At 42.5% G+C, this 14,148-nt stretch overlaps 1 protein-coding gene across 2 annotated transcripts in view; it reads right to left on the bottom strand.

Moving 5' to 3' along the window:
• The window catches only part of RNF130 (ring finger protein 130), a 139,346-nt gene extending 129,357 nt beyond the window's left edge, over positions 1 to 9,989 (bottom strand). Inside the window, exon 1 of one of the 2 annotated variants that reach the window (XM_061421283.1) lies at positions 9,316 to 9,989. In XM_061421283.1, the coding sequence (XP_061277267.1) occupies positions 9,316 to 9,760 (445 nt within the window). In that variant the 5' untranslated portion in view covers positions 9,761 to 9,989. The remainder of the gene's footprint in view (positions 1 to 9,315) is intronic. The other variant, XM_061421282.1, reaches the window with a different exon arrangement.
• Between the last annotated feature and the right edge of the window lie 4,159 nt (positions 9,990 to 14,148).

The following is a 14,148-nucleotide window of genomic DNA, read 5'->3' as shown; positions in this document are numbered from 1 at the left end:
ATGAGCTCTGTAGTCAGACAGACCTACATCAAATCCAAACTCGGCTGAATCACCACAGGATTCAGCTGGTGGATTACCTCACTCACTTTAATTTGTCCATCACTAATTACCAGTACCACCCTCCTATGTTCCAGGCTCAACACTGAGCACTGAGTATACAAAAGTGGACACCAGGATCTCTGCCTTCAGAAGCAAATAAGATAGATACACAATTTCCAACCATATTAAGTGCTATAAAGAAAAAATAAAAAACACTAAGAGACTGGAGTGCCTTGAATTCCCATCCACAGAATGAGGATATTGTACCACCCAGAGCTGTTATAAGAATTCAATGATACTCCATGTACAATACTTGGCACCATTCTTGGCAGAGAGTATGTACCCAGTATATGTTAACTATATCACTGTTTGGGATAAAGAGAGATCACCAAAGCAGGAAATATCATCCTCTCAGTACACACTTTCTTCTTTTCTCTATCAATATAAATCTTACACTTTTTCAGGTTTGAGTTTACTGCTAGAAGTTTGATGTGGGTCTACTTTTTAAAAATTTATTTACTTTATTGAAGGATAATTGCTTTACAGAATTTTGCTATTTTCTGTCAAACTTCAACATGAATCAGCCATAGGTATACATATACCCCCTTCCTTTTGAACCTCTCTCCCCATCCCACCCCCTATGTTGATACAGAGCCCTTGTTTGAGTTTCCTGAGCCATATATCAAATTCCTGTTGGCTACCTATTTTACATATAGTAAAGTAAGTTTCCAACTCAATGGACATGGGTTTGGGTGGACTCCAGGAGTTGGTGATGGACAGGGAGGCCTGGCGTGCTGTGGTTCGTGGGGTCTCAAAGAGCCGGACACAACTGAGCGACTGAACTGAACTCACTTAAGTTTCCATGTTACTCTCTCCATACATCTCACCCTCTTCTCCCCTCTCCCTCTATCTATAAGTCTATTCTCCATGTCTGTTTCTCCATTGCTGTCCTGTAAATATCTTTAGTACCACTTTCTAGATTCCATATATATGTGTTAGAATATGGTATTTATCTTTCTCTTTCTCACTTCACTCTGTATAACAGATTCTAGGTTCATCCACCTCCTTAGAACTGACTCAAAGGCGTTCTTTTTTATGGCTGAGTAATATTCCATTGTGTATATGTACCACAACTTCTTTATCCATTCATCTGTCAATGGACATCTAGATTGCTTCCATGTTCTACTATTGTAAACAGTGCTACAATGAACAATGGGATACATGTGTCTTTTTCAATTTTGGTTTCCTCAGGGTATATGCCTAGGAGTGGGATTGCTGGGTCATATGGTGATTTTATTCCTAGTTTTTTAAGGAATCTCCATACTGTATTCCATAGTGGTTGTATCAATTTACATTCCCACCAACAGTGCAAGAGGGCTCCCTTTTCTCCACACCCTCGCCAGCATTTATTGTTTATAGACTTTTTGATGTTGGCCATTCTGACCAGTGTGAGGTGATATCTCAGTAGTTTTGATTTGCATTTCTCTAATAATGAGCGATGTTGAGCATCTTCTCATGTGTTTGCTAGCCATCTGTATGTCTTCTTTGGAGAAATGTCTGTTTAGGTCTTTTCCACACTTTTTGATTGGGTTGTTTGTTTTCCTGGTATTGAGTTGTATGAGCTGCTTGTATATTTTGGGAATGAATCCTTTGTCAGTTGTTTCATTTGCTATTATTTTCTCCCATTCTGAGGATTGTCTTTTCACCTTGCTCATAGTTTGATGTGGGTCTATTTTTAGATCCATTTCTCTCCTCATCATGTTCAAGTTTCCTTTTACCTTCGTGAACAAACTGAGTATAATAGCTCTTTCAACACTTTTATTTGCAATTCCATCATTTGTCCCACTTCTGGGACTGTTTCTGCTGACTTTTCTGTCTGGTTATGGGTCATATTTTCTCTACTTGGCTTGTCTGCTCGTTTTTTATTGGATGCTGGTATTGGATTTCATGTTTTGGGGAGCTGGACTTTGTTGTAATCCCTTCAGATATTGTTAGGGTTTGTTCACGATTAGGTACTTCAAATAAATCTCATCCTTTTAAGGTTTGCCTCTAAGATTTGGGAGGTGGGTCCAGAACAGGCTTTTCTCCAGGGCCTTACTCCATGCCTCATCCATTAGGTCTTTCTACTTTGATTAGTGAGAATATGAACTATTCCCAGCCTTGTGTGAACTCCAAGAATTCTTCCACCTGCTAATTTCTGACAGGTCTCCATAAAACGAGCAGAACAGTACTTGATCAAAGGCTTGAGTGAACGAACCCCTTGCAGCTCCCTCCTCTCCTGTACCTGAGCTCCTCACGCATTCAAGCCTACTCAAGCTGCCTTCACCTCTCTCAGCTCTGAACTCTGTCTCATCAACTCAGGAAGACCACTAGATTCTTTCCGGGTCTCCCTTCCCTGAGCTTCAGTTTAGAAACTCTCCAGGTGGTAAGCTGAGGCAGTCACAGAACTCTGTTGTTTATTTCCTTCCTCTCAGGGATCATTGTCCTGTGCTGTTTTCTGACCTATTTCTAAAACTGCTGTCTCATAACTGTCAGGTTTTCCAGTCACTTGAGGTGGCAAGGTAAGCCTAGTGTTCCATTATGGCTAGAGGAAGAACTAATCAAGTTTAATTTCAACTTCCTCATTTTCAATGAAACCTCTCTAGACTACAAGTCCAAATAATTTTTCATTTCTCTGATCTTTGTACCATTTACTGATCTAGCATAGTAACAGAGGCCCTACAGTATACTTTGTCTATCAACACCCCACCATCCCCATCCCATCATACAGATTCCAGCAACACCTGCCATTAGTTTCACTTCCAGACCAAGCACCACAGGGTTAAATGCAACCACATATTACAGTGGCTTGCTAGTGCCAGGCACAGTTTGAGGTATTTGGTTAAAACAAAGAAGACGCTGTCCCTAAGTTCCAAGAGCTCACAGTCTGGGACAACTTAGGAATCAACTTCTCACCCATAAATCCATAACACAGTTTTAATGGGAAAAACTAAGGTATAAATGAAACTTTAGAACATGGATTGTGGCTTGTCAAAAGTTTTCTTAAAGGGCTAGGGAACAAGCAGTTTAGACTTGGAAGTCATACAGGCTCCTGTAATAACTGCTCACCTCTGTCGGTACACCACAGAGCCACAGACACGTGAATGAATGGACAGGGCTGTATTCCAACAAACTCTGTTTACAATAACATGCAGCCGGTGCCCTTGCTGGTGTCTGCAGACAGCCTGCACCATCCACAGTGGCATGTCCTATTTGTGCCATCCCGACAAGTTCTCTTAGGCAGCAACTGCATACCATATCTTCCACACACACACCACAGAACTTGCATAATGCAAGCTCAGAGGAGTTTATTAAGGACTTTTTAATTTATTTCATTTGGCATTTGAAGGGATCCCTTTATTTTGTTCAAAACTGCTTCCAACAGTAAAAAAAGCTACACTTACTATGACTTATGGAAAAAAAATCAATGTTTAGTGCATAAAATACTCTAAGGATGATAAAACAAACAAATGATGATCCTGAAAACTTAATTCATTTCGTAAATAAGTCAAGGTTGCTATTTACTTAAAAGAACCAACTCTGAGGATTGGTTCGATTAGGTACTTCGAATAAATCTCATCCTTTTAAGGTTTGCCTTTAAGATTTGGTAGGTGGAAATGCACCCCAGAGGTGTGGACATGGTCCAAAACACTACCAGACTTCTTTGAGAATTATCTAAAGAGAGAATTCACAAGCACATTAAAAGACTGCCTCAAAAATAATTTTCAATTGTTAAAATCTATCCAGAAAAGACAGACATCTGATAAACTGTATGTATTTTCCAAATGGTTCAATCAAAAAGATAACCTCACAAAACAAATTCTGAAAGTGTTTAAATTTTTCATTGTTGCAAAATATGCATGTATACATAGAAACACATACACACCCATGTGACTGGCATTAAAAGAACAGTATCCTTAATGGGTATATCTGGCACTTTGTTTAACAAGGTTCGTCTTACTATTTTACAGTTACACCTTGTTCAAGATGGAGGGATCTTACAAGCCATCTAATCTAATGCTCCTTCAAATGAAGGATTTCCCTTTTATAATATTCAAAACAATGCTTTGTAGTTTGTTCATCTCTTAAACCTCATATTCAGAAACGAACATGCGCTAAAAGTGTGCCTGGCCTATAATGAAGTGGGACCTGTGTTACCAGGATACGATGCTCAAATGCATGCAAGATTAGAATGGGCTGGTCAGTGAGTGAACAGAGGCTTTGTCCTATAAAATGCAGCTTGAAGCCTTATTTCCCCTCAACTCCTTTCACTGCAGCTAATTTTTTTTTATCCAAATTCAAGACTATACAATAATTTCTATTAACTTTTCTCTTAGTTTCAGCCCACCATTCCATACATTGAGATCCTGAGGATCCTGCCGTCCAATATTTCAGTTAAATATGTCACGTCTTTATCAAATCACTGGCACAACAAAGACCTTCACAATGTGAGGAACAGCAAGATGAAAACTCTGAGGCAGAAAGTACAGACAACACTTTGCTATAAAGAGAAACAGAAAGATGGAACGGAGGAAGGATGTATATATTTGGTGTGGCGGTTTAAAAATATATACTCAAATTTTATATACTAATGAATCATCCAAAAAGCAAAGGAAAAGTACAAAATGTAAAAATATTTTCTAAATTGTTAAAATTTAATACAAATACAATTTATCATATATTGCTTGGTTATCTATTTTAGGTCAAAATTTGGTTTTTAGAGGCTCCAGCTCCTTCTGAATTCTCTTTCCTTTCAGGGTCTCTGATTCCAGGATAACACCTACTTTTCTTCTGAATATTTTTGAAATCTCTATATCCAGTAGCCCCTGCCTTTTCATGGCCCTTTTCATCTAAGATCTTGTTTCCACATTGATTGCCTTCACTCTAAAATCAGAATTTTGAAAACCAAGTTTAGGTTTAATGGATTCATCCAACAAAATCACATATATAAAACATAAGAATCTAAGGTTTTTTTTTTTTAATGTTATGGCATCCCTTTAGTCAACTAGATGACCAAAAAACTTTATTACTTGGTAAAATTGTTCTCCAAGGCTTAAACATCCAATTCTGAAAATTTCTATGCAAAATGACTATTACCAAATTCTTCCCACCAGCATATTTGCATACAAAATGACATCATCAACAACAGAGCCTCTCCCCCAACCCCCACCTCCAGGCTCAAACAAAAAGTCAGTGTGCACACACACAAAGCACATCTACAACGTCTGTTCCACAGTAAATGCTAGCTAGATTTTACATTTGTTTCTAGATCTAAGCTCACCCTTTGAGTAAGTAACAAGAAAGCAACCATGAACAACAACCAGTATCTGTGAATAAATATAAGGCATGTTCCTACAAAAGTTCACTTCAAAAAATAAATTCTTTACAGTTAAAATATGAAATTTGTTATCACCAAATAAATCTCCATTTAAAATGGACTCTAATGATAAAGAATGTATTTTCAAAGTACAACACTTGTTTATGAAATATTTTATAAAGTTTAACATTTTTCAAAATGTACTTCTAAAATACCAAAGCATTTAGGAAGAAATTGCCAAATTGCTCTTTAAAGATATAGGACAAATAAATCTTGTCCAGTAATTCATACATGCCTAATTTACAGAAATAATGACTCATTGGAAAAGACTCTGATGCTGGGAGGGATTGGGGGCAGGAGGAAAAGGGGATGACAGAGGATGAGATGGCTGGATGGCATCACCGACTCGATGGACATGAGTTTGAGTGAGCTGCAGGAGTTGGTGATGGACAGGGAGGCCTGGCGTGCTGCAATTCATGGGGTTGCGAAGAGTCGGACATGACTGAACTGAACTGAATGCAAAATAATTAGAAAGGTTTTTACTTTCACAACCAAGTAAAAGAATTAAAACGAGTTATCATGTTAAGCTCTAGGAAAACTACTTTTGTCTTTATATTCACCAAACACTTGTCCTCAAAATTTTTATTAACTTCCCGTCTATTGACCACAGCTGGTTCTTTTTTTGCCAGTAATTCTGTTTCATAACAATTTTTTTTGTAATTTGAACATCACTTTGTTTAGTGTCAACACTCAGTAAATCTTCAATAAACACATTAAGAATTCTCTTCAACTTAAAATTACAAGCACACAAGAGTCAGAATATATTATTTTTCCTAAAAGCACTAAAATTTGAGACTAAATCGAGAATATCATAATGTGAAATAACCAAATATTCAAATTTTAAGCTACTTTCTTTTTTTAAATTGAGGTATGATAGACATAAGGGCTTCCCTGGTGGCTCAGATGGTAAAGAATCTGCCTGCAACGCAGGAGGCCCATGTTCCATCCCTGGCTGAGGAAGATCCCCTGGAGGAGGAAATGGCAACCTGTTCCAGTATTTTTGCCTGGGAAATCTCATTGACAGAGAAGCCTGGTGGGCTACAGTCCATGTGGTTGCAAATATCCAGGCACGACTGAGTGATTAGAGTACACTGACATAATAGATATAAGCCATTTTCTTAAACATGAAAAATTTTAACAGATTTCTCTCACCATTCTTGTTTTTTAAAATACATTCCTAGGACTTCCCTGGAGGTCCAGGGGTTGGAACTTTACATTTCCACTGTGGGGGTGTGGGCCAGATCCCTGTTTGGGGGAACTAAAGATTCTGCACGCTAATGATAGCGCGGCGAAGAAACAAAAACAAAGAAACAAAATATATTCCTAAATTCCTGCTGAGAAAGCACAAAAACTTCTTAGATTTCATGTTAGTCCACTGACTTAGAAATAGTTTATAGGTAAACTGACATAAAAATGCCACTAGACCGTGAGCTTCAGGAAGAAGAGAAAGAATTTGTTTTGCTTATTTCTGGGGCCCATCCCTCTTCCCTAGTACCTTGGATGGTGGCTGGGACCAGCAGGTTTTCAATTAGTATTTGCTGGATTGAAAGAACCTACGTGTGCAGATCCCTTAGTAGAAAGCTAGACCCAAACTACCTGCAGGATTCCACCACCGAAGCCACGAAAAAACCTTGAGCAATCTCATGATGTTCGGATACAAAATGAGCCACTAGAGAACAGAGGAAATGAAGAGAAGATAGACACCCAGGGGAACTGACTGCAGACTCAAGTTTCCAAGACTGCTCCAATGTATTCACATTGATGCCATGTCTGAAACTTCACCAATTTATAGAGATTCATTTAGGTTAACAAATCTCCTCTTGTAAGAACGCAGGCACCATTTAAGCCTCTCAATAACCTTGTATTGTGCTGTGCTTAGCCGCTCAGTCGAGTCCAACCCTTTGCAAATTGCCAGGCTCCTCTGTCCATGGGGATTCTCCAGGCAAGAATACTGGAATGGGTTGTTATGCCCTCCTCCAGGGGATCTTCCCAATCTAGGAATTGAACCCATGTCTCCCATATTGCAGGCAGATTCTTTACCATCTAAGCCACCAGGGAAGCCCCTCAATAAACTTAAGGTATAACTATTTCACCATTCCCTTTTGCAGACAAAATTGAGGCTAAAATGCCAAATTACTTTTCTAAACTCACACAGTACTTCGCCAGTGACATAAGGCTTATGAACAGCACAACTGAAACCTCCCCACTGACAGAGGAACAAGACCAGCCTTTACCACCCATCAGTATCCAATACCCTTCTATACAAACACCTACAACAAGTTTTCTAAAGATGGGGCCTTTGCTTGGAATGATAAGCAAGAAACAAGTAGTTTCAGAACACAGATCACTTATGAGGCAAGTATCTAAAGTGAGGATCATGGATTCGAGGTGCCTAGAGGAACCTAAAGACAAACCACAGATTTCAAAATACTGCACAGGGCCAGTTCTTGTTCCAGAACAGTTTGCCTCTCCCTCTTCCTCCCCTTCCACGTGACCCTCACAGATCTCAACCCCAGAAAACAGACTACCATTGTCAGTGCCACAGTTTGGAAACATTTTGTGTCCCAAACACAGTGACGGGCACAGAACAAGCAAGCAAATATTTACTGAATGAATCAAAGGCCAAAGTTGTTACTACGGGCAAGGCAGGACCCTAACTGCCTTTTTTTTAACAAAGTGGAGATGAGAAGTGCATACTAAGCAACCGATTATTGATGTAAAAATGAACGTTTGAAAGGAAGGTGTAAACTGAGGAGAAAGGCTGGTGAAAGCCCTTCCTGATTCTTCTTCCCTAGCTAGATTGCCTCAAAGAAAAAAACAGCTTAGCACGTTCGCAAACACATATCTCAGAAGTGGCGTGATGTTCTAAGTTTATAGAGCATAAAAACAAACACCTTGTGTAGGTTGTCTAGTTTAGGTCATCTTAACATGAAAAGCAGCTTTAAAAAAAGTCCCCTCTCAGCATTTTCAGGGTGAGAGTAGGTAGAGATGGAGAAGATAGTAGACATTTTTCCAAAAAGTCTGCTGTGGGCCAAAAACAAAACCATACTCCACAGTGTGGGGAAAGTTTCTTTCAAAACATTACCAGAAATTTGTACAAATATATGCTTTATACTAAATTATTAAAGAGCAAATGATAGGAAGACGTAAGATTAAGCCAAATGGCTTCAAAGACAACTCTCAAAAATTTTACCTATTTCCCCTCTGGCAGACTCTCATAACCTGAAGACTTGGCTACAGGTTCCAATTGGTATCGGATTCGTCGTAACGTCAGATGTTCAGGCGTCAAATTACAGTAAAGCTGGTAGGGCACAATAAGAGCCAAAAGCAACACGGAAGATGCCCATTTTCCTCCTCCACTCTCCTTCCACTTGTCACATAAGAAAAACGGCACGTTTTTACGATAGAAAGGGCCTCATCCTTCTAGATTCAATACAGCGCAGTCTGTGATTTCGGGAACGAACCTGTGCGGATTCCGAAATACAGGTTGAGACTTCATCCATCATGAACTAGTTTTGCACTCTTCCACCACCTCCTTTGTCTGAGCTGTCCCTGCAAACTCGCAGTTCAATGCCTTCCTGTAAACAAGCTAACTGAACCCAGGGGAAAAAAGCCTTTTTAAAAAGAAGAGAAGAACCCAGTAACGCGTCTGGAGCCTCATTCCCAGCAGCGAACAGGCGGGGGAGGACACGACGGGAACCTCGACCCTGGGGCCGCCCGCCGAGCGGCGCATCAATCCGGGCGGGGTGGGGGCGCCGCATCCGCCGCCTCCGTGCCCAGGTTGTGGCTCCTGCGGGATGAGGACCAACCCTGCCCCCCTCCGACTTCCACGGCTCCTCTCTTCCCTGCCAGGCACTCACCTCCATGGATAGGCAGCGGCGCCAGAACCTGGCCGCGGACCTCGGCCTTGGGCGAGTCGAGTCCGTAGCGCCCGCGGTCGATGCGGAATGTAAGCGGGGCGCCGCGGCCGGGCTCCTGCACCGTCACGTTGATGAGCGCAGTGTAGTACTCCTGGCTCGCGTTGTCCGCCCGCGCCGGCCACAGGCTGCAGGTCAGCAGAGCGAACGCGGCGAGCCGGGCCGGGCCCGCCCGCGCCGCGCCGCTCATCGTCCCTCCGGCCGCCGCCGCTCGCGGACCGGGCTCCCGGGCCGGCGCCGAGAGGAGGGGCGGGCGCGGCCGGCCCTGCAGCGCGAGCGCACGCGCGCGGCCTGTGCGCGGCCGGGCACGAGCGCAGCCCTCCTCGGCGCCGCGGCCCCGCCGCTCGCCACCCTCAGAGCCGCGGCCCGCCCGCAGGGAGGCGCCCATGGGCGCTTCGGCGAGGACAGCGGGTCAGGGCTCGCGCGGTCGTCTCCTCTGGGTCCCTCCACGGCCGTGTCCGCGGGCCCACTCCATCCCCTGGCCCGGTCCCGCCGAGTGGGGGCGCCTCGTGAGGACGCACCCAGCGGGGAAGATGCACCCGAAGGAAGGTCTCTGGAGCACCAACTCCTCAACGCCCGGCAGCCGCCTCAGGCGCGCGCTCCCCACCGCCCCGCCCCCTGCCTGTGGAGTGGCATGGCGCAGGCCTGGGACTCAGCCCCACCTCCCTGCGCATGCGTGCGAGCCCTTGTCAGCTCCCGCCCGCCGGCACGAGGGCCCTGCAATCCCCATCGCTGCTTGCCGCGTACCCGGCCATGTTTGAACGGCAGGCCGGATGCGCGTCTGGCTCGGAGTCTGGGGGCTTTCCAAGGGCCTGTGGAAGAGTTTGAGATGAGGATACAAAAGAAAAATAGCTAAAACTTTAAAATTATTTTTAAAATTAAATGTCTATGGGATTTCACATTTCAGCTGGTCACCTCCAAGTCATGTAATCGGCATCTCGGGAGAGGGTGGGGAATGCTTCTGTGCAATAAGAGTACGGGGGCTCACTAGACCCGGATCTTTAAGGATATCTGGGTTATTTGGAAAGGACATCTACAGACTAGATGAAATCTCCAGAGGCACTGGACAAGACAGGCATTGTGGTGAGGCTCCCTCCTCCCTCCACCCCCTCTCCCCCAGCACACACACTACACACACACACACACACACACACACACAGATACACACCCTGTTGTCAGTCCGTGTCAGTTAAGCTATGGACTTTTCTAAAGCATAAATGAAAGAGAAAGGGGGATTCTAGCTTCAGGTGCAGCTGAATTCAGGAGTTTATATGTTAGTGGGCAGTATGCTCATCATTGCGATGAAGTGGAGAGGAAGGGAAATTCCCAGGTGGCTCAGTGATAAAGACTATGCCTGCCAGTGCAGGAGACACAGGAGATGCCAGTCGATCCCTGAGTTGGGAAGATCCTGTAGGAGACAATGGCAAGCCACTCCAGTATTCTTGCCAGGAAAAGCCCATGCACAGAGGAGCCTGGTGGTCTACACTCCGTGGGCTCACGAAGAGTCAGACACAACTGAGCACGGGAAGGATGGTATCTTCTGACTAGCCAAGCTTGGAGCTCCTGCGTCCTATGGTGGAAAGGGGATGCAGCCAGCCTTGCACAACCAAAAGTACTGAGAATCAGAGAGAGAGGCTACTTCTGAAAGGAAAGGTGAGCTGCTGTTTCCAGTGAAAGGGTATAGATGCAGTTCAGGCCAACACATCAGATGTCCACTGGTGCTGCCTTATCAACATTCTTAACAAGTTCTTCCTCCAGTTCCTTCCCTTCCATCCCCACCAGGTTTGTTTGTCGAGTACATGCTCTGTCTTGAGACTGCATTTTATTTACTTGCATACAGTAATTAACTGCAAGGAGATCAAACCAGTCAGTCCTAAAGGAAATCAACCCTGAATATTCATTGAAAGGACTGATGCTGAACCTGAAGCTCCAATACTTTGGCCACCTGACGGGAAGAACTGACTCATTGGAAAAGACCTTGATGCTGGGAAAGATTGAAGCCAAAAGGAGAAGAAGGCAGCAGAGGATGAGACGGTTAGATGGCATCACTGACTCAATGAATATGAATCTGAGCAAACTCCAGGAGATAGTGAAGGACAGGGAAGTCTGGTGTGCTTCAGTCCATAGGCTCCCAAAGAGTTTAGCAGCTGAACAACAACAGCAAATTAAGTAACCAGGTCACAATCCTAGGCCCTGTATTTAAAGAGACTCTCACAGCTGGACCCCTCTCATAGGGCAAGGAGTCCTTGGACTCAAAGTACCCCTGCTCAGGCACTGAGAGCCAGGATTCCCTTTCCAAACAGCCCTGGACCACTTAGGGCCTACATGGTAGAGCTCTTCTCTAGTGAGGGTTTTCTTACTCTGCTCTTGTCTCTTAACCTGCCCTGCCCTGCCCCTGCTTGAGAAACTCATGCCCCTTACTCACTTGTCCTTACAAAGGTCTTTCAAAGTGTAAGGTACCTATGCCCCCTGGCACAAGAAATGATTATAGAGACCCAGAACCACCGTATTAAATCAGTTGGAGAGAAAGTGCATCTCTTTAAAGCTCTCTTTGGGCCCATCCTTCTAAATTTGTTAAGGAGAAAGTTGGGTCTAAAGTGCTTTTAACACTTCTCCGGCACTTCGTAATCCCTCTTTCAAACAAAGTGGGATTAGGTCTTTGCACACAACCATAGCAGGAACCAGCATCTAGAACAGTATTAAAAACAACCTGCATTTGGGGTGTAATTGTCTTTAATTTAATGGAAACTTTTCAGTTAGAGTTTTTTCATTTTTTAAAAAACTAATTTATTTTAATCTGAGGCTAATTACAATATTGTAGTGGTTTTTGCCATACATTGACATGAATCAGCTATGGGTGTACATGTGTCCCCCATCCTGAACGCCCATCCTACCTCCTTCTCCATACCATCCCTCAGGGTCATCCAAGTGCACCAGCCCTGAGCGCCCTGTCTCATGCACTGGCGATCTATTTCATATATGGTAATATACATGTTTAAATACTATTCTAGCAAATCATCCTACCCTCACCTTCTTCCACAGAGTCCAAAAGTCTGTTCTTTATCTCTGTGTCTCTTTTGCTGTATCACTTATTGGGTCATTGTGGTCATCTTTCTAAATTCCATATGTATGCATTAGTATACTGTATTGGTGTTTTTCTTTCTGACTTACTTCACTCTGTATAATAGGCTCCAGTTTCATCCACCTCATTAGAATGGATTCAAATGCATTCTTTTTAATAACTGAGTAATATTCCATTGTGTATATGTACTACAGCTTTCTTATCCATTCGTCTGCTGATGGACATCTAGGTTGCTTCCATGTCCTGGCTATTATAAACAGTGCTGCAATGAACACTGGGGTACATGTGTCTCTTTCAATTCTGGTTTCCTCAGTGTGTATGCCCATCATTGGGATTGCTGGGTCATATGGCAGTTCTATTTCCAGTTTTTTAAGGAATCTCCACATTGTTCTCCATAGTGGCTGTACTAGTTTGCATTCCCATCAACAGTGTAAGAGGGTTCCCTTTTCTCCACACCCTCTCCAGCAGTTAATGTTTGTAGACTTTTTGATAGCAGCCATTCTGACTGGTGTGAGATGGTACTTCATTGTGGTTTTGATTTGCATTTCTCTGATAATGAGTGATGTTGAGCATCTTTTCATGTGTTTGTTAGCCATCTGTATGACTTCTTTGGAGAAATGTCTGTTTAGTTCTTTGGCCCATTTTTTGATTGGGTCTTTTTTTTTTTTTTGGTATTGAGCTACATGAGCTGCTTGTATATTTTTGAGATTTAATTCTTTGTAAGTTGCTTCATTTGCTATTGTTTCCTCCCATTCTGAAGGCTGTCTTTTCACCTTGCTCATAGTTTCCTTCATAGTGCAAAAACTTTAAGTTTAATTAGGTCCCATTTGTTTATTTTTGCTTTTATTTCCATTACTCTGGGAGGCGGGTCATAGAGGATCCTTCTGTGATTTATGTCAGAGAGTGTTTTGCCTATGTTTTCCTCTAGAAGTTTTATAGTTTCTGGCCTTACATGTAGAACTTCAATCCATTTTGACTTTATTTTTGTGTATGGTGTTAGAAAGTGTTCTAGTTTCATTCTTTTAAAAGTGGTTGACTAGTTTTCCCAGCACCACTTGTTAAAGAGATTGTCTTTTCTCCATTGTATATTCTTGCCTCCTTTGTCAAGGATAAGATGTCCATAGGTGTGTGGATTTATCTCTGGGCTTTCTATTTTGTTCCATTGATCTGTATTTTTGTCTTTGTGCCAGTACCATGCTGTCTTGATGACTGTAGCTTTGCAGTGTAATCTGAAGTCAGGCAGGTTGATTCCTCCAGTTCCAGTCTTCTTTCTCAAGATTTCTTTGGCTATTCAAGGCTTTTTGTAATTCCATACAAATTGTGAAATTTTTTGTTCTAGTTCTGTGACAAATACTGTTGGTAGCTTGATAGGGATTGCATTGAATCTATAAATTGCTTTGGGTAGTATACTTATTTTCACTATATTGATTCTTCTGATCCATGAACAAGGTATATTTTTCCATCTATTTGTGTCCTCTTTGATTTCTTTCATCAGTGTTTTATAGTTCTCTATATATAGTTCTTTTGTTTCTTTAGGTAGATTTATTCCTAAGTATTTTAGTCTTTTTGTTGCAATGGTGAATGGAATTGTTTCCTTAATTTCTCTTTCTGTTTTCTTGTTGTTAGTGTATAGGAATGCAAGGGATTTCTGTGTGTTAATTTTATATCCTGCAACTTTACTATATTCATTGATT

Source organism: Bos javanicus, chromosome 7 (assembly GCF_032452875.1).
Source record: "Bos javanicus breed banteng chromosome 7, ARS-OSU_banteng_1.0, whole genome shotgun sequence".
In the NCBI taxonomy this organism is placed as follows: domain Eukaryota; kingdom Metazoa; phylum Chordata; class Mammalia; order Artiodactyla; family Bovidae; genus Bos; species Bos javanicus.
This window is presented reverse-complemented; position numbering and strand designations above follow the sequence as displayed.